This window comes from Halichoerus grypus, chromosome X, assembly GCF_964656455.1.
Source record: "Halichoerus grypus chromosome X, mHalGry1.hap1.1, whole genome shotgun sequence".
In the NCBI taxonomy this organism is placed as follows: domain Eukaryota; kingdom Metazoa; phylum Chordata; class Mammalia; order Carnivora; family Phocidae; genus Halichoerus; species Halichoerus grypus.
Window position 1 is genome coordinate 104,725,580 of NC_135727.1, and position 26,752 is coordinate 104,752,331.

General features: G+C 34.3%; 1 protein-coding gene across 9 annotated transcripts in view; it reads left to right on the forward strand.

Annotated features, from left to right (window-relative positions):
* Nucleotides 1–26,752, forward strand: part of DMD (dystrophin) — a 2,185,421-nt gene that overhangs the window by 998,981 nt on the left and 1,159,688 nt on the right. For 8 of the 9 annotated variants that reach the window (XM_078064107.1, XM_078064109.1, XM_078064106.1 and 5 more), the window contains 2 exons: nt 597–749; nt 1,621–1,803. In XM_078064107.1, the coding sequence (XP_077920233.1) occupies nt 597–749; nt 1,621–1,803 (336 nt within the window). The remainder of the gene's footprint in view (nt 1–596; nt 750–1,620; nt 1,804–26,752) is intronic. The other variant, XM_078064112.1, reaches the window with a different exon arrangement.

A 26,752-nucleotide genomic window follows, 5' to 3' on the forward strand; every position in this document is an offset into this window, starting at 1 on the left:
ATGTATCTTTCACACTTCTATGTATATAGCTCAAAACAATTTATATGGTAACTAGGATGATTTCATGTTTCTAATCACAAAATATTCATGGCCAATGAAAATTTTTACGAGGACTGCTAAAACCATGAATGTAGTTGCTTCGCTATGTAAACTTAAAATTTTGTTGATGAACCCAGGGCTGAAGATACAAATTTTAGAATTTGTATCTATTTTAAAAGTCAAGTACAAATTCATTAAATTTGTGCAAGTGTCTGGTTAATACAGGTGTATTCATCTACTAAACTATTTCACATAGACTACACGATAATTTAGTTGACTCATTTAGTCAATTAAATAAGACAAGATTTCTGAACAACTATGCACATGTCAGGAGAAAATACTTTAAGTGGGTTGTTCAGTTTCCCTTAGCTTTGTGTGAATAGGTCCTGCCACAAAAAATACCTAATTTCATCATCTCTTTGTATATTCAGCATTTAAATGTGAATTTAAGTGAAGCTGTACAAGAAGATGAGGGGTTCATTATTTGTAAATAACTACAGCCAGAAGTGTACTATACATATATATTGATATTTTAATAATATCTGCACCATGAACAGGATTTGAGGTCTCAAAGAAGAAAAAAGGCTCTAGAAATTTCTCACCAGTGGTATCAGTACAAGAGGCAGGCTGATGATCTCCTGAAATGCTTGGATGACATTGAAAAAAAGTTAGCCAGCCTACCTGAACCCAGAGATGAAAGGAAAATAAAGGTAATGTTGTTTTAGAATGTCAATACTAGATTTTATTGCTACAATTTAATTTCTTTATCTTAACATGTGTGGATCATATTTAAAATCGTTGATGTTGTTGTTTCCTCTCTTAGTGTTCTCTCTGATTTGCTGCATTTCCTTGTATTGTGTTTTGTTTTGGTAAATGTATTGTATTAAGTGTTTTTTAAATTGACATAATGTGGAATGAATAAAATGTTTTATTTCTAGACAATGTAAAATGAATTAAGAAATGTCGTATGGTTTCTGGTAAACTTGTAATTGACTTTGTGTATCTTTGTTCCAGATGAACAAATGATTTATCGGTATATGGACGACTTCTTTCTCATGTTAGCACATTCATTTCATCAGAGCATCTTCACACATCAGTGTCAAATCTCTATAGATTGATTTGCATATTGTCCGAAGATGTTTTTTTTCTGTTATTATTTCACACTTTTTATTTTGCTTCGTTCTCTGTTGAGCTCCTCAGAACTTTAAAAAAGAAAATAAATAAGCACTGACCCTCTAAATTATATTCTATGTGGATGGTCCCTAAGAAATAATGAGTAGCCACTCCAATTTGGGTTAGCCCCCAAAACACCAGAGGAATTGAGAAGAAAGGAAAATGTTAGATGAATTTAAATATTTTACTAATTAGCATATCTAAAACTGAGCATTCGAAGGATAACTGAAAAAACATTTGGATCCTTGGGGGAAGATGACAGTGATGGCTTCCATAGTTGTAAATCACGGAACATGACAATAAAATGACAACAGCCTTTGAAATTTCTGAGAGAAGTGTGTGCTGCTTGCGGGTTGGTTGATGTGGTTAGCTAACTGCCCTGGGCCCTGTATTGGTTTTGCTCAATAGGAAATTGACCGTGAATTGCAGAAGAAGAAAGAGGAGCTGAATGTGGTGCGCAGGCAAGCTGAGGGCTTGTCTGAGGATGGGGCCGCAATGGCAGTGGAGCCAACTCAGATCCAGCTCAGCAAGCGCTGGCGGGAAATTGAGAGCAAATTTGCTCAGTTTCGAAGACTCAACTTTGCACAAATTGTGAGTTGTTACTGGCAAACCCACGTATGTGTTTGCAACTGCTACCCTAATAACAGAGACCTACTAACAAACGGAAAAAAAAAAAAAAAACAAAACCAAACTGGGTGCAATTTCAGACTTCTAATATGCATTCTGAAAGTGAGCAGTTTCCCCTCACTTTGGGCTCCTGCAACGCTAGTGATTAGTTTTTCAGATTAAGAACACAATAAATCAACTCACATAGGGAACAGGCCCTTTATCACAAATGAAAACTGCATCTTAATTTGTTTTGCCACATCATTTTTTCCATAACATTGGCAATGTCAATTTGTCAATGAATCATACATTTACATTATTTCAGTGTGTAATCCAAAAATACGTATTGCTTTCCTGAGACCATCCCATGCCAATTTTACTTTCTTAATGTATACATGGTAAATAATAAATCTTTGGTGAGACATCTTCTTAAAGCAACTTGCATAAGGACCTTATCTCATTGACTTAGAAGAATAGTAGTTTAGTCCTCGTATCTGGCTTAACTACTTAATGGGTTAAAAGGCTTTTCAGAAGTGAATGCCTAGTAAGATGGTTTATAAATGATAGCAGATTGGAAAATATCAAATATTGTGACCACTGAAATATTACAAGCCAAAGGGAAAAGGAACAACTGTTCTTTCAAACAACTGGATGGTTATTTGATGATTTTCTCCTTAAAAAGGCAATTCATACGCATAAGTTGGGTCTTCGCTCTTTATTTGTAATAGGGTATAAACCATAGGATTTTTTCTAACAAATACATTTTTTGTTCCTATTCTGAGATACCATAAAGTGAAGAGGAATGCTTGCTGCTATGTAATCATGCAAAAATAGTGCTTCCCACAAAACAAATGTGTTAAGGCTGGGAAATAAGGATTTCTTCATGTGTTAGGTTGAAACCAATAGATATTCAATCATTTTCAACCTATGTAAAGGATAATTTCATTTGTTTCAACCTTCAGATGAGACTTTGTGGAATTTCTTATGTGATACTGTTGATTCCATTTAATATGGGGTATTTTAAAAATATGCCTTAGACAGCATAGCTTTATTTTTTAAGCATGTAATTTTGTTAATGCTGCTTATTAACCAAGGAAAAATATACTACATGTTATTGTTACTTCTTTTACAAAACATTACAAAAATCCATGAATACACTGTTTTTTATGAAATCCAGGACCCTAAGATTTAATAGCAGCTGAATATTTGAGAAGTTGGAAGAAGTAATATAATATATTGAGACTATATTACATTTGAAATCCTATTCCAGCTGATTGCACATTTCAGCCTATTATCCTTCCTATTAGATGTTATGAACATAATATGTCATAAATCACCAAAGCTTACACTAACAGAAAGCCTGTGTCTGTGAATACAAAATGAATTGAAAGATTAAGGCAACCATAAAGAAAATTCAAGTAAAATATTTTCACTGAATTTAATAGATCATTCAAGGAGAAGTCCCTTGTTTGATTTATCTCACTACTAACTAATTTCTCCATTCCAATTTTCCCCATGTCTTGACACATCCTATATGCAGGATTAGATTTTTTTACAACCTGGTCAAGGTAAGTTATTAATTTTTTATAGTCAAATGGACACAGGATCAAAAATCTCCACAAACCACCCACTTAAAATGTCATTACGTCCTTATTCATAAAGGGCTCTCAACATATATTTGTAAAACATAATGATGATTGGTAAAATAAACCAAGGACATGTAAACCAGCATAAAATTTTATTTTATTTTATTTTTTTTTTAAGTTTTATTTATTTATTTGACAGAGAGAGCTAAAGTAGGCAGAGCAGTAGATAGAGGGAGATGGAGAAGCAGGCTCCCCACTGAGCAGGGAGCCTGATGCGGGGCTCGATCCCAGGACCCTGGGATCATGACCTGAGCTGAAGGCAGAGGCTTAACCAACTGAGCCACCCAGGCGCCCCCAGCATAAAAATTTTAAAAGTCATAATAAAATGCTAAGATGTATTTTCCCCATAAACTGTTTCTTCTTGATTTTATAACTGAGAGAACCAAAATTCAGAAGGTGCCTGGAGTGGGGAATATAGTTTTTGAATATTTATTTATTTGAAAAAGAGCGAGAGAGAGGGAGTGTGAGCATGAGCAGAGGGATGGGCAGAGGAAGAAGGAGAGGGAGAAGCAGGACCCCGAGATCATGACCTGAGCCAAAGGCAGACGCTTAACCAACTGAGCCACCCAGGCACCCCGGGAATATATTTTTATGTAAACTCTGGGTATCCATGCTAACAGAAGTAATAATAATATGTATGAAGAACAATCAATTTAATATTACAATTATATTTGGCTTTGAATTTTAATTAGGCATAAAAGATGATAGATAGATAGACAGATCCAAGATGTATCTTTTTATTCCACTGATTACTAATATATATTGAAAAACTGATTTCACATGTCCACCAACCTGGTTAGAGTCATCTTTCCCAATTATCATACAATGAAGCCTTTTGAGATTAGCCACGAGTGAACAGCTTAACCAAAAGTTACGTTTGGAATAATCCTACAGTGGCTCTGATGCAGCGCAGGTCATCATAACTTCAGTATTCTTTACCTCCCCCTGGCTCCCCTTCTCTATTTGTCTCATCTTTCATTCTCCCAATTTTCCCTTTCTCTTCTCTCTAGATGTAAATTCTAGACTTCATTTGGACTTACTGATTTTCAGTTAGTCTTTCATATCTTAGGAGTAACAATTCAAGATTGCAGGGAGTACTCTAAAGTGCTTAACATTGGTGAGTTGCGTTTAAAATGAGAAATTAATATTCCTTGTTTCAGAGATAAAAGCTTAAAAATGGACTAAGTGGTGTAAAATTTGTGCACTTCAGGGACTATGTCCATGTCAGAGCTATATATGGCAATTATGAAGCTCAGACAAGGTCTGGAACTTTGAGGGAGCCATGTGGCAGCCCTGGGCCAGACAAGAGTGCAGACCAAAGCAGAGTAGCAAGTTATCTCCAAACGATAGTCCTCAGGACAATCCTAGAGACCACAAAGAAGGGAAACAGGTTGGGAGGAAGCAGGTAAATTTTTCTCTAAGTATTCAGGAGGTTGAAGCCCCTGCCCTAGTTAGGAATAGAAGACAGTTCTAATTATACTTCCTGTTGACTTGCAGACCTTGCTGATCAGTGAAGACCAAGCAATGATTGTAAACTGAACATGAGGAATTTTTCTGCAGGATGTTTTATAACACCTGTGTGGTCTAGTAAAAAGGCCATTCCCTGGGATGAACAGTCTAGAATATGAATCCCACTCTGTCTTCTAGCTGTATGCTCATGGGTAAATAAATATCTCTCAACCTGATTTCCCTCATCTGTACAAGAGGAATATGGACTTTTGTGATAACAAAATATAGTAACATTTATAAAACACCTGCTGTATTATAGGAGCTCAATGAATCAAATTTTATTCTTCTTCCTTCTGTATGTAACACTGGAAAAGATACATTATTTTTAAATTTTATGTCTTTATAGACTGTTAAGAGGATTAGGCTCAGCATGTACCATAGATTTATAATGTTATTAACAACAGATAGATATATTTTTTTGATGTAGATTACAAATTAGATTCCCTTATCCTTGAACACGTAATTGTATCTAGAGTCGCAAAGCATTTGCGGGAAGTTTCGTACAAAGCTGGTGATTCTACTGATGAAGGCATACTTCCTCATAAACATGTCAGGAGTTCTCTATCTAAATTCTTATCTCCTGCAGAAAAGTAGAGAAAGAGATAAGAAAAAAACCAAAGGCTTTGAAAATTTCTTAATAGAAAATTACATGTAATTTTTATTAAGCATAATTGTAGCATTTGAAAGTTAATCTCCCAGAGCTCAAGAAAATGCAGCCAAAAAATTACACAAAGAAAGTACCACCACAATCCAGGAACTCCTAAGCAAAATAAGCTCACAGACTAAAATTACAATGGATATAAAAAATTCTTTTCATAGATGATGATAACAGATGCCAAAAAATAAAAGGAGTATGCACATCTGAGGAAATTAAAGATAAGAGAACAATCAGCAAAGGACATTAAAATAAGTGTTTAAATTTTTTTAAGGAATTGGGTTTTTTTTAATGTTCAAAAAGATTTTTAAAGAGGATGTAATGGAATTCCTACAATAAAAATAGGCCATTTTGAGTAGTGAACAGGAAGATTTGAAAAAATAAAAAGTCTAGAGATTAAAATATAATTATTAAAATAATAACTCAGACGGCTTTTTAAATAGTTGATCCATCATAGAAGAAAAATGAATATATTCACTGAAGGATATTGAGGATAATTTTGCTTTGCTGAAAATACTGGAATATGTAGAGAATGGAATAAAAAGCTCATATATATGCATGAAAAGAGTTCCAGATTGGAAAAGTGGAGAGCCTGGGGAAGAGACAATATTTTATATAAATGACTGACATTTAACAAAATTGAATAAATCTCAGTTTACAAGAGTCCTCAAGTTGAATAAAGCTCAATTTAAATGAGTCCTCAGGTTGAATAAAGCTCAACTAGACTGGAATAAATAAAAACAAGTCACACCTAGGTAGGTTTGAATGAAACTCAGAACATCAGTGATCAGGAAGGTATCATAAAAGCTACTGAGGACCAAGAGCAGAATACCTACAGGGTGACAAAGTTGACAGTAGACTTTTCATCAATAGTAGATATTGGAAGACAATGGAATAACATCTTCAGTATGCTCGGCAAATTTTCAAATGTCCTGTAAACTGTGATTCAAAAGTGAAGACAAAATATTTTCAGACATACAAGTATTTTCAGATAAACAAACTGTGAGAATTTATTACCTATATATTCTTGCTGAATTAATAAACAATATGCTCGTGTAAAAAAAGGAAACTGAAGCCAGAAAGAAGGAGCAAGCTATATAAAGCTATCTAGAATTCTATATATAAGGAAGGATTTTTTTTTTTTAATCTTGTATTCAGCCATTAAAATTGTAGCAAGTGCTGCAAAGGAAAACAGAAAGCTATGAGAATGTAGAAGTGATTTAACTCAACTTAAAGAATACTCTAAGAGGCTCAATGTAGAGAGTCACAACAAATATAAGCTTTGTGCCTAATGTGTTCAGTATGAATTATTGCTAATTATTATGTTTCTTGGAAGCAAAAAAAAAAAAAAAACAAAACAGTAACCCTTTGGAATAGGCATACATACATGACCTGTCCCAGGAATGGGAGCGAAAATAATGCAAAGTCAGAGTAAAAGATGGAAAAGAAATGTCCCTTTTCTAAATACAACTCCACTTGCCCTAGATATCCTATAGCTTCAAAGATCAAGTAAATAATGCTGATATTCAAAATTTTATATCTAACAACGTCTTCAACTTCTTTTGGATGCCTAACAGATATGTCAAACATAACATACTCCAGTCAGGAATTAACTGATTGTCGCCTCTACATAATTTGGCTCCAAAGCAGCTCCATGGGTGTTAGTAAATTACCTTGTCACTTAAGTCCAAAACCTAGATATCATCCATGATTGCTCTTTTCTCTTGTATTATCCATATAATTCATTTCAAATTCTATTGGTTCTACTCACAAAATACAGCTTTAATCAGACCACTCAGTATCTGCATTGTGGAAACCCCAGTCTACAGCATAATCATCTCTCATCTGGGTTACTTCAACAGCCTCTAATCCTTGCTTCCAGGTTTTCCCCACCTACACTATATTCTTTCTGGTGAAGCCAGAGTGCTCCTAAAGCATAAGTGAGATTCTATCAAGCCCCTGCTGCTCATTACCCTTTCAATGAAATCCCATGAGATTATACATGATTTGGTTCCTGCCTGTCCTATTACTCCAACTTTGTCTCCCTTTTTGCCATTCTCCCTGTCATACAGGCATAAAAACATCCCCTCCATACTTAAATATACCAACACCATTTCCATTTCAGGGCCTTTGTATGTTTTGCTTCTTCATGGAATATTTTTCACCTAGACTTTCACGTTGGTGCTGTAACTCAGCCATCCTTCCTTTTATCAACAATAAACATTTAGTAGAACTTTGATGTATAATCTGGACAGGTAATACTTAACAGGTTTTTTTCATATTTTAAAAATATTTTTATACTTCTTATAAGTATGCATTTCAATTGGGAATTTAAGATGACTCTCTAGAACAGCAGATTTCATTACAGTTACTCTCAGAAGTGTTATACTGAGAAAAGACAAAGTTCCTGAAATTTAACACTGAGGTGGTAGAGTGACTATGAGGAGGATTACAATATTGTATTGTAAAGGATAGTTTTTAGTACATTGGAGTAAATTGCAGTAAGGTATGTTAACATTAGAAGTACACGTTTCTAAAATAGACAAGTTCTTGAAAAGTTGATAGAAAATTAGTTTTGTTAGTAGTTTCACTTTAAATGCTAAAGAAATGTATTATATAAATTAGTCCTTATGTGAATAATTTTTTAAGATAAAAACACTTTTATAGTGTGAGCATTCCTCCACTAACTTTTAAAAATTGTTTGAATTTGAATAGAACCTTACATCTCTATAAAGAGCTTTCACCTATATGTAGTTTGTTTCCACTAATAACCTTCTTATTAATAACCTTATTATTCTCATTGTCATTTTATAGTAAAGAAAATTTAATGAGGTTAATTATATTTGTCCAAGGGCACATGTAAGAAGTGGAAGACACCACACTTGGACTCAGTGCTTCCTGAAATATAGTGGGAGTTGTTCAAAAGAAAGAAAAATATCAAGTGTCCAAATAAGTTTGAGAAATACTGAATTAAGCAAAGTTTCCTTACTCCAGAATTTAACAGGGCTTTTGATATGCAAATGTTATTATGAATTTCTACAAGGGGAATAAATTCTGCAGACTTTCACATCTGGATAGTTGCAGTACAAAAGGGGAAATTCCATTTCAGTTTTATGATAGGATTCCTGCTCAAGTAGTTGTGAAGAACTAGTGTTCTTCAGGAAAAAAAGAAATGGGAAAAGCATTGCTGTACCATTATGCTTCTGTTACTTTGGATTTTCTTAAAAGAAAGCATTGCTTCATAAGAAAAGTAACCACAGAGCTGACTGCCATCACCTTATGTAAAATAATACCTGAACCTAGATTTGATATTCCATTACTCATTTTTTGGTATATTTTCTCCTATCACATAATGATAACGAATTAATTTTGAGACTAAGGGGGAAACATCCTCTTTGCATAATTGCCACATAGATGTTTTCCTTTGCCTTGAAATAACAACAGAGATTGTCAACTGCCAATGCAAGATCCTTGGAGAATTTGGAAACATAAATAATTTGGTTAGAGACAGAATGTTCTTTAGTAAACAGGGTTGTGAATGTAAAAAAATAATAATGGTTGCTATGGGAAATGAACCAGGAGGTAGCTGCTTATAAAATTTTCCTCCTCTCAGCTTCAATTTTGTAGTAACATATCACAAGAGTTAAGAAAGAAATCAAGTAAGTCAAGATTCTTTGTCTCCTAGATTGTGATCATAATAGTTACTGCCATTTCTATAGTAATTTTTTTTCTAGTCTCTAGTTATGTAATAGAATCAGTTTAATGGTTGTTTGGTAAATAGAGTATGTTCAGCTAGAATCACCTTCCAGGAAGATGACAGACTCACTGATTCCCTCATCCCTCTTTTCAAATTAAGGAAATTCTGAATAAAATATAATTTTAAAGGAGTTTTAAAGATATAGCTGAGATCAAAATATATAATGGAAACTTCCTTCCCTCTTTTTGCCAAAAATGAGCATATTATCTCATGTGATAGTGAACCTGGATTGAGGGTCCAGTGGTTAAAAGAAAGTTTTGAAGACATTTTATACGTGGTCTTATACAACATCTAATATAGAGATGTAAATGAAAGCCCTGTTTAAACATAGAAACTTCAAGATCTTTACTCCACATGTAGATGGGAAATAGACCAATCCTACCTACAAGCCCAATTCTGTCTTTCAAGGATTCTGGCTGGAAAAGAAAAATCTTTGATAATTAAAATTGAGTGTGGGAGGTCTGAATTTATATACTAACCATAAGCCTCTAGATTCCTGAACTGAGAAATTAACATAAACTGAGTCCCAGATTGGTGAAATCTGTGAAGTATTCTCCCACAGTCATACAATAAGTCATTCTTTTCAGAGTTCCATAGACACAGTAATACTGAACATTGGTTCACTGCAAAATATTACAACCCATATGAAGAAATGAATACATGGTGACTTAGAGTCATCTAACATCATGATCAAGAGAATTAGTACTTCATGAACCTAAAATAATAGAAAAGCGCTTGGTATAGTAAAGTAAATATGTTGAAAACAAGAAAGGAATAAAATAAGCATTAATTTATAAAACCACCATACACACAAAAAAATACATAGGTATTTATGATGATAATACATCAAGTAAAGCTTATAGAAGCCCAAAACTAGTCATTGAAATAAAAAGCTAAGTATATGTGTTAAACACCTAATTAAACAAATGTGAAGAGAAAATTAGAAACTCACTATAGTGAAATGATCATAATATACCACATAAAAATAAAAAAAAATATGGAAAATGTGAAAGAAAGACTGAGAGAACAGAATAAGAAGCTTTATGACTAATATAATTACAAAAGGAGAAGACAAAGAACACAGGAGAGACAATATTTAAAGGACAATAGCCAAAAATTTCCCAGAACTTAAAGAAGATATGAGCCCACAAATGGAGTAAATACATTGGTGTCCCAACCAAGATGAATTAAATTAAGTATGGTAAAACAGAGAGAATATATAAATACCTTGTGAAGGAACAGAGCACACACATACGTCAACACAAGTGACTTATTTAACTGAAGGTTCTGATAATAAAAAGTATCTTCAAATTTCTATCATATTACCATTGCAAAATCAAGACAAGGCCGCTATTTATAAAATAGGTTCTACCCATGTTAGAAGAACTGATATTATGTTGTAATTTTTATACTTGGAGCAAGAAAACCTAGGGTTATATCCTGCATGTCTCATTATCCATGCAACTTTGACTAGATATTTGAGCCTCAGGATAAAATTAGTAACTTTTTTCTTACAGAATTAAGAGAGATTATGAACCACCAAAAATGTTAAAGGCGTTCCAAAATATTTTTTTATGGTCACTAGTTTGAAGGACAGTATGCACAAGGGTCGGTGTCCAGAGCTCACACTGATAGGTGTCTGGAAAAGCCAAAAGCCAAAAATTTAAGTTGCTCTGAGTTGATAGTGTCAAATAAACCTAACAAAAGCAAATACAAATTTTTCTCATTTAGCACTGCTTAAATCTAAACTTTATTATTTATTTTAAAATTGTTTATTTATTTATTTTAGAGAGCGAGAGAGAGCGAGAGAGCATGAGCGGGAGGGGCAGAGGGCGAAGGAGAGAGAATTTCAAGTAGACTCCATGCTGAGCATGGAGCCCAATGCAGGGCTCCATCTCACCACCCTGAGATCACTACGGGAGCCAGAAACCAAGAGTCAGATGCTTAACCGACTGCGCCACCCAGGCACCCCTAAACCTAAACTTTAAATAATTCCCACAGATAAAGTTCCAAGAACATGTGTTTAGAATTAAAATGGCAATTCACACAAGGAAACAGACAGCAGAATACAACTCCCAAAGACAGAAGATAATGAATTAATGAGATACAAAATGTAAAACAAATATATTAAATATTTTCAAAATAGTAATAGTTTGCATGAAAAGTAGGAATTAGGGACAAGAGGCAGTAATAAAATAATGATCACGAAGTTTTAGAAAGAGTTAAATAGAACTTCCAGAAATTGAAAAATGTAATAAATTAATAATTCAGTGGACAAGTTAAGCATCAGATTAGATATAACAGATATGGGGAATTATAAAATTGGAAGATAGATAAAATAAATTACCTAAAATGCCTAGAGACCAAAACATAGAAATATGAAAATAAAAAGGATAAGAAAGGGAGTGAGAAGGTCAAATATACAAGGAAAGAATGGAAAGAATGGAAAAAAGTCAATATTTGAAGTGACAACTGCATAGGAATATCCAAAATTATTGAAAGTCTCAATAATCAGGTTGGGAATCAAGCAAATCTCAAGCAGGAAAAAAAAATTCACCCATATAGCCTCATAATGAATCTGGTAAGTTCCAAAAACAAAGAATTTTCAGCACAGCTTAAGAGACAGATTACCTAGAAAGTATTGACATGTATAAATGACAGAAAATTCTCAAGCAACAGTAAAAGCCAGAGGTGGTAGGATGTCTTCAAAAATAATGAAAGAAAAACCACCTATGAACCTAGAATTGTATACTTATAGAAGCTTTTTAAAAAAATAACACTGAGGGGCGCCTGGGTGGCTCAGTCGTTAAGCGTCTGCCTTCAGCTCAGGTCATGATCCCAGGGTCCTGGGATCGAGCCCCACATCGGGCTCCATGCTCCACGGGAAGCCTGCTTCTCCCTCTCTCACTCCCACTGCTTGTGTTCCCTCTCTCACTGTGTCTGTCTCTGTCAAATAAATAAATAAAATCTTTAAAAAAATAAAAAATAAAAAAAAATAAATAAAAAAAATAAAAAAATAACACTGAAATAAAGATCTTACCAGACAAAAATTGAGTCCATTCACTAGCAGGAGATCTTCACTGTAGAGTCCTCAGGGTTGTTGGGGGTTTTTGTTTTGTTGTTTAGAATTAGCCACGGTAAAAAGTTATTCAATTATCTATCCATATACCTTCATGTTGTGTTAAAATAATTTTATATCCTAAACTTTTACTACACATTATGTCATCCTTTTCTTTGTTAGTAAAATTAAGTTCTGTAAACACTTTTAAAACCATGTAATATTCCATGGCATGTCTGCACCTCATGGCTGGTTTCTAACAAGAAGGAAAATGACCCCAGATGGAAAATTTGAGATGCAAAGAAGAATGATGAGCAAAGAAAGTACTTAACAAATGGAGAAACCTAAACAAACATTTACTAAATGTAAAAGTGTCTGATTTATTTATTTAAAAAACAGAATGGAAACACTAGACATCAGTGACATTATAGTAGAGAGGGAGATTGCTTGGAGTTCTTCACCTTGTTTACCTCCTACTTTTCTGGTTGTTCTTTGTCAGCCTCTGTTGGTGCTACCGCCTTCTCTACTGATGAAATGTCCCAGTGCTCAGTCCTGGGAAATATTCCTTTTTTTTTTTTTTTTTTAAGATTTTATTTATTTGGGACACAGAGAGAGAGAGAACACGCACAAGCAGAGGGAGAGTTTCAAGCAGATGCCCCGCAGAGCAGGGAGCCCGACGCGGGGCTCGATCCCAGGACCCTGGGATCATGACCTGAGCCGACGGCAGACGCTTAACCAACTGAGCCACCCAGGCGCCCTGACAGTTTCCCCTTTCTATTTATACCCTGTGCTTTGCTCTTTTCATCCAGTCTCGTAATTTTGATGCCAGGTACAACCTCATGACCACTACATTTTTTAACCAGACCACTCTTCTCCCCTGAACTATAGTGGCAACACTGCCATTTCAGTTTCAGGTAAAAATCTATCTTTGTTTTCCTTCACTTATTCTCAGCACAGTAGACAGACACACCACTTGAAAATAGAAATCAGGTGTGTCTATCGATTCGGAGTGCGCCAGTGGATTCCCATCTATTTTCAAGTGAAATCCAAATTCCTTACATTAATTTCAAGGGATATATGACCTTGCTCCTTATTACCTCTCAGGCCTTATCTCTTAATACTTTATGTCTTGTTCATTCTGCTCCACCTACATTGGCCTTTTCATTCTTCCTGGAACATGTCTGGCATCCTCCCTTCGCATTGTGTTCCTTACACCTAGAACACTCTTCCCCCAGACATCTGTGCATCCCTCTCCACCTCTGCCTTCAGATCTTTACTTGAAAGTGTTCTGAGTGAAACACGCACACTTGCTCGGTGCCCTCCCCACTTACTTTTCTGCATAAAATTCACTACCAGGAAAGTTACAAATATTTCCATTCTTCATCTTATTATCTATCTCTCTCTGTAGAGTGAAAGTCTCAAAAATGCAGGAATTTTCTCTTTTTTTCCCACCGCTGTGTCCTCAGAACCAAAAATGATGATTAGCAAGTAATACGTACACAACATACATTTGTTGAATGAGTGATGAATAAAATGACTCTAAGATCCTCTTAATGCTCAGAAAGAGACCATATAAAATTTTTTGTGCATGTTAATAGTTTGGGAGTAACCATTAACCCAATAAAAGAGAGTATAAAATTTCTGAAGTCCAGAGAGGAAAAATAAATACATAAACTATTGAAATAAAATGAGTAATCCACACTGGATACTGGGGCTTAAGAACATTAATTGAATTGGCCAAAGATAGTAAGCAACTACATTAACACAGGACTTTGGATTTTCTGAATCTTTCCAGTCCAAAGCCCTTACTCTATATAAGATGTCAACTGCATTTTAATATTCTTATAAGTTTAAATAAATTCACCACTTTATAAATGTTTCACACAACATGTTACCTCAGAAATATTACCTCAAATGACTGGGTCTAAATAGCACAATAAATTAAGATTATTAATGTAAATGTGTTAAACTAGATTCCCCATTTATATTAGTACACTCAGTTATTGTAGAGTTAGGTTATGGCGATATTAGGTACATAATTTTGTATGTCCATCTTTTGAATTAAAGCTATAATGAATAACTACAGTCATTTTGATGTCAAATATATAAAGAAAGTTGCCTTTCTTAAAGTACTGTATCATATTTTGCTATCAAGAGGAAATTTAACACAACCTTCAGGAAATATTATTGATGGTAAACATATTAATATATTTTTCATAAATATTAGGTATAAACACAAAACTGAATCTGATGCATTATTGATATGTACAGTTTTATTATGTAATTTTATCCGTAAATTTAGAATAAATATAACTCCTTTTTGGCATCAGAGTAACTTGTTTCACTAAAATAAATATTCTCTTCCTTGGAGTGACAGTGCTTGAAAAATGATTACTTTTGGTAGAACTATTTTTTAACAGTTTACTACTTCTCATTGTGAATAAGGACATTAAGCAAAATTTATCTTTTCTGGGTCTAATGAAAAATAATTGGGAATATCAGCTATTTTGTTGAGAGATAACACAATTATCTTGCATACTAGAGGTATGCAACACTAGATTTTTACGAAGAGTATCTCTAATCCTCAAAAACAACCTAAACAGATGAAAATCTGTCAAGCAACTTGCTTGAGTTCCCATAAAATTAAGGGTAAGGATTCCAACATCAGGGTATAGTTTTAATTATTAAAGTAACAGAGATATGTTGATATTGTCTCCGTGGTGGAGGGGCATTGTTTCGTTATATCAGTTTCTTTCCTTTTTTATTTGCTTTTAATGAGAACCTCCTAATAATTATAAGGGTGCAGTGAAATCAGAATTCCATACACTTACTGGGAGTCTGTAAAGAAACTCGTTTTATTTTGGATACATTGAATTGGCATTTCTTTCATTTAATAAACATTTATCTAGTGCCTCCTATGTGCCAGACAACACAAAACATAAAATAACATTGGCGAATCCATGGCAATCATACAAAAGACGTGATATTTGATAAATATAACTCATACAATGAAGGGGGGAAAAGTACGAGAATTTATACCCAGCAATTTGACCTCCATTTGCAACATAACAATAAAAAGTGTAATTTTCTGCAATCTAAATTTGCTTTCAAAATATGGAACACCAGCTGGAATGGAGCTCAGATGGCTTCTGCAGTGGAGTTGGCACTATCCTTCTGAGCATGCCCAAAACAACTGGTTAAAAATAATTAAATCACTTACACCATCTGTGAATCATTCTGATTCTTCAGTGATTACTTAAGACTCTCATTGTATGGAACATATTCTTAGAACAGATGAATAAAATTAATTCAAGTCTATTGCTTTCCTAAGTTTGATTTTCATGAAATAAACAGCTACAATGTCTTTAAGTTTGCTAAGTTATCTGATATTTCTTCTGCCCTCTTTCATGAGCCAGTGGCTTTTGAAATCTTAAAATGTATTTGAAATGTAGTTTTATTTTAAGTAATACAAATGCATTTATTCACAGATACTTCATTATGCAACGTAATTTTCTTTAAAAAATTCCATAATTTTTACCTTTATTTATTTAATCTTCTGAGTGTAGTACTCAATAAATAATAGACAGCTGTCTACTAAAAAGCTAATTGAAAGTCCAAGTAGACTGCATTCTCAGATTTAACACCATATGCTATAATCATGAGTGGTTTTTAAAAATTTAAATGGCTATTTTAATACATGTAAAGCAGAGGAAAGCTATATTTAGTGGTGAGTAGTTCGTGGATAAAATGTGTATGGATAAAAGGAAAACCAAGATCCATATATGTACAAATTTAACATGTTTAGATCAATTCATAACTTAGAGGCGTTCTTAGCTATTTAGCTAAATAGCAATGAATAGGCATTTATTTCCAAGATAAATCAACTGTGGGGATTTCCAGGAGATCTATGCAAATAGTTTTCCATAATAGTTATGAATGTCTGGGTGGCAAAATATAAATAACTGTATTGTTTAACAAATATAGTAATCTATAATATTTATAACTACCTTTGTGGTCTCTACAAAGTTCAGATTCTGTTGTGATCGGTACTTAGCCGATTACAGATATACATGAAACAGTAGAATAATATCATGGACACTCTAGTTTAGAGTGTCCTCATAAATAAATACACTTGACTGTTTCCTACATGGGAACGAATTTTGAGAGAACTAGACTCTTTCATATATTAGCTTCCTTAGTGTAAAACAGCCTCCTTAATGTACTGCCACAATGGCCTCCTCTCCTTCAGACTTGCAAAAATGTCTTCCACTTAATAGTCTTTGCAGTTGTGGTCTCCTTTTCTTGGTACTTTGTGGATCTTTGCCTGTTAGTGTTCGCTCATCTGGCAGGATGTAGAGCAAATATATCCTTCAACATCCTGTCTGATATAGTTCACAACATTCCCTTCACCTCCTCCATCACGCTCTATAATATTAGCCAGATTATTTTCCTTATAGCACTTACCATGATCTTAAAATGTTGTTTATTTGTTTACTTATTTATAATGTGTCTTCTACCATTGGAATTGTGGGCTCCATAAGGGCAGAGACTTGTCTATCTTGTTAACTAGTATTTTTCTTATATATACATTCTACCACTGCATAGGTGTTCAAAAAAAAAAGGTGTTGAATAAATGGAAGAATGGATCTTCTTGTGGAATTCTGTACAGTTCACTTATTTGTTCTGTATTCTTACAACATTAGTGCCCCAGTGCCAAGGATACCAGTGTCTGAAAGTTTTCACTGGTCTTTAGGAAAGGGGAAAAAATAAGAGCGAATGTGTTGAGCTTTTCAAAGAGCTAAATTTACACAAGAATTGTGCTTTCTTCAAAAAGTATGGCTTTCTGCAGTTGATAGTGTGTGTTGGGGGCGGAGCATTAAAATAGCCTTTCTTTCATTTTTAGCTTTTTTCTTTCTCTTTTATTATTATTATTTCATGACAGTGTCCTTTACTAGAAATAATAAAGCCCAGAACTTGGTGAGGTTTCCTGACTTTTGGGGTAGTATTTTATTGGCTTATGAAATACAAAATCTAGGAATCATCCATTTGGAGGAACTTGTTCACATGAAGGGGCACCATCCTGCCAAATGCCTATCTTGGTTGCTTGAAATTTTGAGAACGAGGAAAGGAAAGCTCTAAAACTCATGATTACCTTTCATTTTTATGGCCTTCTGGAAATTAAATACTGATTCAACAAGTGTTATCCCCGGAATAAGTTTCCGAAATTTCTTTTGTAGCTTGTGAGAAGCAAATACAAGAACAAGTATGTAAAAGGGATGGAATTAGGGTATCACAACACTTGCCTCCTATATCATCAATATATATACACTTACATAAAATAAATGTACCAGGACAGTGTTTGCTCATTTGTAAATATTTTTATCCTCTGGATTTAAATCCTTCTTTTGTTCATTTCAGAGATACAGACTCCATAATAGCATCATTTAGTAGTGTTATTTGGAATCCAAAAAATAAAATAAATTAGTTGCTTTAACTGAAAGTGTTACCTTTCTTGTGCTTTATCAAAATTGAGAACTGAAAACATGATTCCAAACTGGAAAAAATGTAGTGCATTTACATTAATATGCATGTTTTCTTATAGTCTTCATTTTCAAACAAATAGCCATAACAAAACTTCTTGATTTACACACTGCTTTTACATTCACCATCTTAGTTAATTTTTATACTTTAAACAATTTGTTTGGATACAAAAAGTAAGCAGATTAAATTGGCATTCTGAAAAGTTTTAAGGAGTGAAAAATTAACATAATGTTTTAAAGTTGGCAAAATGCTTTATTTTGTAGATGCTTTTACAAAGAGTTCTAAGAAATAGAAGTTATGTTAAGGCTTCAGTTAATTATCTTTTTAAAAAGATATGATATAAAATGAATTTAAAAGTGATCATGTGAATATGGGATGGTTTCTTGGAGTTAAAACTTGGAAATGTGCTAGGCAGAACAGTTCAGTTTTATATTGGAATTCTTGCCTTGGGAAAATACAATGATAATTATTTTCTGGAACATTGACAGAGAACAAGCTATTTCAGGAGAAACTATCTTGATTGTAAAGTGGAGCACATTAAGCCCAAGGTGTCATTAAACTCACAAAACCCTCTGAAAGAATTGAGCATAGTCTTTGGTGAGAAGAAAATGGTTTTGTTCAGTGACTATCATATTTTACAAAGTTATTTATAACTTGGCAAAGCGTATTATTTTAGAAAAATAACATTAAGCAGAATAGTTTCTATACACACACAGCAACTCATTCATTCACAGGTCAGATGGACATCATTATGAATTACCTGGAACACAGCCAAGAATCAGGAAAGGAGTAGAACAAAAGGCCTCTGGATTCCCTAAGTTGATTTGGTAAAGTTCATGAAGTCCAAAGCTTACTTAAATTTCTTTATGAGAGGACTATTCAGATCCTTTTATGAAGTTTTTTTTTATTTCACTCTGATTACAGAGGTAATTCTAATAAATGTAATTATCTTGTTGTTCTGCTCCCAGTAGAGGCAAAAGGCAAAGGAAAAAGAATAAATGACAGAAATATGAAATAATAGCTGCAGCCTGGATGTGAAGCCAAAAAGGACCTGCATATAAGGATATATAGATGTGTGGCGCTGAGAAATTCTTGAGCACAGCACAACACAAAGAGGGAGAGGAAGAGAGATTATGTGTGCTTATTATTATTTATTTGATTTGGTTTATACTTAGCATGGATAATTTAATTATTTTAACAGTTTATTCCCCCAATAAGATTAGGTTAAAAAATCATTAATCTTTCATCTACCAAATGTAGAAGTGTGTAGCACATAATGGCATATGGCATATTAGCTTCCTATATCACAAAACACTGCTGCCAGCCGATTGATCTATCTAAATTATTCCAACTACCTGAGTATCTATCATCTATCTATGCCATGTATGTGCACATATACATATAACTGGATATATTCAAATATATAAATATAAATTCTTGTGTATATACTTATGTTTGCCTACAGAAGTTTACTTTGTAAAATATATACTTTGCCTTTGATAAAAATGCCTGCTAAACTCATCAAGATGGTAATTTTTATAGTTTACTTTCCATCTTTCAGTCAAGTTCTAAAAGTTCTGTTTTGTAACTCCCTACTTTTTATTACAGGCGTATAGAATAACTATGAATATTTAAAAGGAGAATAGAATGCAGGGTAATTATCAAACTCATGGTATTTGGAATTACGTCATATAATTGTTTAAATATTATTATTATACCTCAAGGTTATTAGTACCTCTTCAATTTAAGGGCATTTAGATGAATGTAGCCTCATATGTCCGGCCAAAGAAATAGGAAAACTCTTGAGCTTAACAAAAGCAATTTAGAATGTAGAAGCATCAAAGAAGTCATTTCAAATCTGCAAAACAAAAATCTTCCATTTTATTCATTGTTTTAAACAGCTAAATAACTGCTTTGGCTTGGGTATTTTTCTCACTGGTTATTTTAATTTTAATTCTTTGTTTAAAATTATCTCTTAGGGACCCCCAGGGTGGCTCACTCGGTTGGGCGTCAGACTCCGCTCTGGTCTTGATCTCAGGGTTGTGCTATCAGGCCCTTGGTGGGGCTCCTCGCTAAACCATTTAAGCCATTATTCTCTCTGTCCCTCTCCCTCTGCCCCTCCCCTCTCCCACTTGCACACTCTTTCTCTCTAAATAAATACATAAATAAGTAAATAAATAAATAAAATTGAACGCTGAAGAACAGTCAAAATAGATCTAACAGTGGATGCCCTTAAATAAGAGCACAATTCTCCATTTGCTCTTAAGGTTCCTTACTCATCTTCTGGAACCTCAAACATGTAAAAATAATTCTCTTTTCTTCATGTGCAAAATCAGCCCCATTCACTGCCAGGACTCTTCAGTCAAGTAGATGCACAGTGAAGGCCATCAGGATTGTTTTCAGTGATAATGTAGCATTCTTTCAAAATACATTCATACTGCTTTCTTAAGCATTTGTCTTGGTCTCGGTTTCCATAAGAGCCAATTAATAGTATGTGCTTTCCTACTGGAATTAAAGTTTTTTTTAAAAAAGTATATGCTTTCCTACAGCTTTGGTTGAAGTGAAAACAACCTGTTTTGGTAAAGCCAATTGAAAGGAGCCATGACTACTCATAAACAGGTTATATAAAGATTGTATTTACCATTGCAAACTCTGTCTTTTTGCTTCTATGGTTATTTTAAATGTAATACAATAATAGTTTAACAGTTCAATCAATATGAAGTATATTAAGAAAACATTAGTAATCTCCATATCTTCCTTCTGCCAATTCTACTCCTTCTGGAATAAATGTTTACATTTATTTAAATGTATTATCTTTTCATATTATATTCTATGCTTCTTAACCATAAATATTATATATATGAATATACCTTCCCATTTTTTAAAAATATTGCCTCATTCTATGTATGGTTTTTAAGTAGAATAGCCTATCAAGGACATTTTTCCAGGCAATGTATATAGACCTGATACATCCTTTTTAACAACTTAAGAAGAATCAAAGTTTATTCTGTTATTTTTCTACATTTCTAGATTATTAGCTTATGATAAGAAAAGATGACTTGCAATCTCTTTTTTATCCTTTTTTGAATTTTTTTGTGGATATATGATCTTTTTTAATGTCCCTATAATATAAAAGAAGAATGTGCATTTTCATTGTGTACAAAATGTGGATTAAAGTTAGCTTGTTTGTTTAAAAAAATCTCTATTCTGGGTTTTGTTTTTTGTTTGGTTTGGTCTACTTGATCCAACAAATTCTGGAAGAGGTATATGGAAACTATCATTTATAGCTGTGATTTTTTCACGTTCTCTTTTTATTTCTAGTAAATTTTATCCCATGTAGGATGCAGACAAATGTTGAGGCATAACAATGACTGTTACTTTTTTTTTTTTTTGTAAAAATTGTGACTTTTACCACTACAGTACTTCTCTTGAACCCATTTGTCCTAGAATTATACTTCATTTGATATTATTATTTGATTCCAACTTTTCACAAATTATTTTCCTGATGTAGCATCACCTATCATTATATTATACACCATTGAGACCTTGTTTTTTCATGTGTTCCTTGTAAACAGATTATAGATGTGTATACATTATGTATAGCTTGTGTACTTTAATCCAATCTGACACGGATCTTTGAATAAGGAAATTTAACCAGCTACATTATTGTTAAAATAACTCTTACAACTATAATTGTTTAAATTCCTTCTATCATATGTTATGGTATAATTTAATTTCCTCTTGTTCTGTGTCTATAATTCTGTAATTCATAATCTTTATTGCACTCTACTGCATCCCTCCCCTTACTGCAGGTAATTTTGAAGTTAAGCTCTGCATTTCCATTTTACTAGTGCTTAGGTTCTTATTTTCAACAATCTTTAACCCTATTATTTGTGTAGTTTTATACCGAAATGAAATAAGAACATTGCTCTCCCCACCAGTATGATTTCCTCAGCAACACCTCATTCTTTTCATTTTTTTCTTTTTTTCTTTTTTTTTTAATTTTATTATGTTATGTTAGTCACCATACAATACATCATTAGTTTTTGATGTAGTGTTCCACGATCCATTGTTTTCGTATAACACCCAGTGCTCCATGCAGTACATGACCTCCTTAATACCCATCACCGGGCTAACCAATACCCCCTCCCCCCTCCCCTCTAAAACCCTGTTTGTTTCTCAGGTCCATAGTCTCTCATGGTTCATCTCTCCCTCCAATTCCCCCCACCCATTTTTCCCTTCCTTCTCTTAATGTCCTCCATGTTATTCCTTATGTTCCACAAATAAGTGAAACCATATGATAATTGACTTTCTCTGCTTGACTTAGTTCACTTAGCATAATCTCCTCCAGTCCCATCCATGTTGATGTAAAAGTTGGGTATTCATCTTTTCTGATGGCTGAGTAATATTCCATTGTATATATGGACCACATCTTCTTTATCCATTCGTTTGTTGAAGGGCATCTCGGCTCTTTCCACAGTTTGGCTCTTGCGGACATTGCTGCTATGAACATTGGGGTGCATATGGCCCTTCTTTTCACTACATCTGTGTCTTTGGGGTAAATACCCAGCAGTGCAATTGCTGGGCATAGGGTAGCTCTATTTTTAAATTTTTGAGGAACCTTCACACTGTTTTCCAAAGTGGCTGTACCAACTTGCATTCCCACCAACAGCGTAAGAGGGTTCCCCTTTCTCCACAACCTCTCCAACATTTGTTGTTTCTTGCCCTGTCCATTTTTGCCATTCTAACTGGTGTGAGGTGGTATCTCAGTGTGGTTTTGATTTGGATTTCCCTGATGGCTAATGATGATGAACACTTTCATGCGTCTGTTAGCCATTTGTATGTCTTCTTCAGAGAAGTGTCTGTTCATCTCTTCTGCCCACTTTTTGACTTGATTATTTGTTTTTTGGGTGTTCAGTTTGAGAAGTTCTTTATAGATTTTGGATACTAACTCTTTATCTGTAGTGTCAAATGACACCTCATTCTTTTCAAATCAAGATAAAATCCTTTAAAAATCAGTAATTTATAATTTTAGTTCCTAACTACTATTGTTTCCATTACACTGTAACTTACCTAGTTCACAAAGTCATGATATCACTCAAATTATACTTAAACTATTGATGTTCTATTAAATTTAATGAAAAAAACCCCAGAGTTTATCGGTCATCACTGTTTCCTTGTACTCTTTATTTTCCCCTGTTTAGAAATCCTTATTATAGGGGTGACTGAGTGGCTCAGTCGTTTAAGCCTCCGACTATTGATTTCAGCTCAGGTCATGATCTCAGGATTTTGAGATCGATACCCACCTTGGGCTCTGTGCTGGACATGGAGCCTGCTTACGATTCTCTCTCTCCTCTGTCCCTCCTCCTGCCCTTGTGCACATGTGTGCATGCTTTCTCTCTAAAAAAAAAAAAAAAAGAAAAAAAGAAATCTTTATTATAGTTTATTTGTCATTTGGTTGCAGTGCTTGAGAAATTTCCTTCTAAAAAGTATATAAGGATGTATACACTTTTAATACTTGTATTTTTTAATTTAATTTTATTATGTTATGTTAATCACAATACATTAAATCATTAGTTTTTGCTGTAGTGTTCCATGATTCATTGTTTGAATATAACACCCAGTGTTCCATTCAATACATGCCCTCTTCAATACCCATCACCAGGCTAACCCATCCTCACACCCCCCTCCCCTCTAGAACCCTCAGTTTGTTTCTCAGAGTCCATAGTCTCTCATGGTTCATCTGCCCCTCCGATTCCCCCACCTTCGTTTATACCTTCCTACTATCTTCTTTTTTTTTTTTAAATATAATGTATTATTTGTTTCAGAGGTACAGGTCTGTGATTCATCAGTCTTACACAATTCACAGTGCTCACCATAGCATATACCCTCCCCAATGTCTATCACTCAGCCACCCCATCCCTCCCAGCCCCCACCATACCAGCATATGTTTGTTTCCTGAGATTAAGAATTCCTCATATCAGTGAGATCATATGATACATGTCTTTCTCTGATTGACTTATTTTGCTTAGCATAATACTCTCTAGTTCCATCCATGTCGTTGCAAATGGCAAGATTTCATTTTTTTGATGGCTGCATAATATTCCATTGTGTGTGTGTGTGTGTGTGTGTGTGTATATATATATATATATATATATATATATATATACCACATCTTCTTTATCCATTAACAGCTGATGGACATCTTGGTTCTGTCCATAGTTTGGCTATTGTGGATATTGCTGCTATAAACATTGGGGTACATATACCCCTTTGGATCCCTACATTTGTATCTTTGGGGTAAATACCCAGTAGTGCAATTCTGGGTAGTACGGTAGCTCTATTTTCAACTTTTTGAGGAACCTCCATACTGTTTTCCAGAGTGGCTGTACCAGCTTGCAGTCCCACCAACAGTGTAGGAGTGTTCCCCTTTCTCCGCATCCTCGCCAACATCTGTCATTTCCTGACTTGTTAATTTTAGCCATTCTGACTGGTGTGAGGTGATATCTCATTGAGGTTTTGATTTGGATTTCCCTGATGCTGAGTGATGCTGAGCACTTTTTCATGTGTCTCTTGGCCATTTGGATGTCTTCTTTGGAAAAATGTCTGTTCATGTCTTCTGCCCATTTCTTGATTGGGTCATTTGTTCTTTGGGTGTTGAGTTTGAGAAGTTCTTTATAGATTTTGGATACTAGCCCTTTATCTAATATGTCATTTGCAAATATCTTCTCCCATTCTGTCGGTTGTCTTTTGGTTTTGTTGACTGTTTCTTTTGCTGTGCAAAAGCTTTTTATCTTGATGAAGTCCCAAGAGTTCATTTTTGCCCTTGCTTCCCTTGCCTTTGGCGATGTTTCTAGGAAGAAGTTGCTGCGGCTGAGGTCGAAGAGGTTGCTGCCTGTGTTCTCCTCTAGGATTTTGATGGACTCCTGTCTCACATTTAGGTCTTTCAACCATTTTGAGTTTATTTTTGTGTGTGGTGTAAGGAAATGGTCCAATTTCATTCTTCTGCATGTGGCTGTCCAATTTTCCCAACACATTTGTTGAAGACACTGTCTTTTTTCCATTGGACATTCTTTCCTGCTTTGTCGAAGATTACTTGACCATAGAGTTGAAGGTCCATTTCTGGGCTCTCTATTCTGTTCCACTGATCTCTGTGTCTGTTTTTGTGCCAGTACCATACTGTCTTGATGATGACAGCTTTGTAATAGAGCTTGAAGTCCGGAATTGTGATGCCACCAGCTTTGGTTTTCTTTTTCAACATTCTTCTGGCTACTCGGGGTCTTTTCTGGTTCCATACCAATTTTAGGAATATTTGTTCCATTTCTTTGAAAAAAGTGGATGGAATTTTGATAGGGATTGCATTAAATGTGTAGATTGCTCTAGGTAGCATTGGCATCTTCGCAATATTTGTTCTCCCAATCCATGAGCATGGAACGTTTTTCCATTTCTTTGTGACTTCCTCAATTTCTTTCATGAGTATTTTATAGTTTTCTGAGTAGATTCTTTGCCTCTTTGGTTAGATTTATTCCTAGGTATCTTATGGTTTTGGGTGCAATTGTAAGTGGGATTGACTCCTTAATTTCTCTTTCTTCTGTCTTGTTGTTGGTGTATAGGAATGCCACTGATTTCTGTGCATTGATTTTATATCCTGCCACTTTACTGAATTCCTGTATGAGTTCTAGCAGTTTTGGGGTGGAGTCTTTTGGGTTTTCCACATAAAGTATCATATCATCTGCAAAGAGTGAGAGTTTGACTTCTTCTTTGCTGTTTCGGATGCATTTTTTTCTTTTTGTTGTCTGCTATGGCTAGGACTTCTAGTACTATGTTGAATAGCAGTGATGATAGTGGTATCCCTGCCCTGTTCCTGACCTTAGGGGAAAAGCTCTCAGTTCTTCCTCATTGAGAATGATATTTGCTGTGGGTTTTTCATAGATGGCTTTTATGATATCAATGTATGTACCCTCTATCCCTACACTCTGAAGAGTTTTAATCAAAGGATGCTGTACTTTGTCAAATGCTTTTTCTGCATCTATTGAGAGGATCATATGGTTCTTCTTCTTTCTTTTATTAATGTATTATCACATTGATTGATTTGCGGATGTTGAACCAACCCTGCAGCCCAGAAATAAATCCCACTTGGTCGTGGTGAATAATCCTTTTAATGTACTGTTGGATCCTATTGGCTAGTATTTTGGTGAGAATTTTTGCATCCATGTTCATCAGGGATATTGGTCTGTAATTCTCCTTTTTGATGGGGTCTTTGTCTGGTTTGGGGATCAAGGTAATGGTGGCCTCATAAAACGAGTTTGGAAGTTTTCCTTCCATATCTATTTTTTGGAACAGTTTCAGAAGAATAGGTATTAATTCTTCTTTAAATGTTTGGTAGAATTCCCCTGGGAAGCCCTCTGGCCCTGGGCTCTTGTTTGTTGGGAGATTTTTGATGACTGCTTCAATTTCCTTAGTGGTTATAAGTCTGTTCAGGTTTTCTATTTCTTCCTGGTTCAATTTTGTAGTTTATACATCTCTAGGAATGCATCCATTTCTTCCAGATTACCTAATTTGCTGGCATATAGTTGCTCCTAATATGTTCTTTTTTTTTTTTTTTTTTTTTTGCTCCTAATATGTTCTTATAATTGTTTGTATTTCTTTGGTGTTGGTTGTGATCTCTCCTCTTTCATTCATGATTTTATTTATTTGGGTCCTTTCTCCTTTCTTTTTGATAAGTCTGGCCAGGGCTTTATCAATCTTATTAATTCTTTCAAAGAACC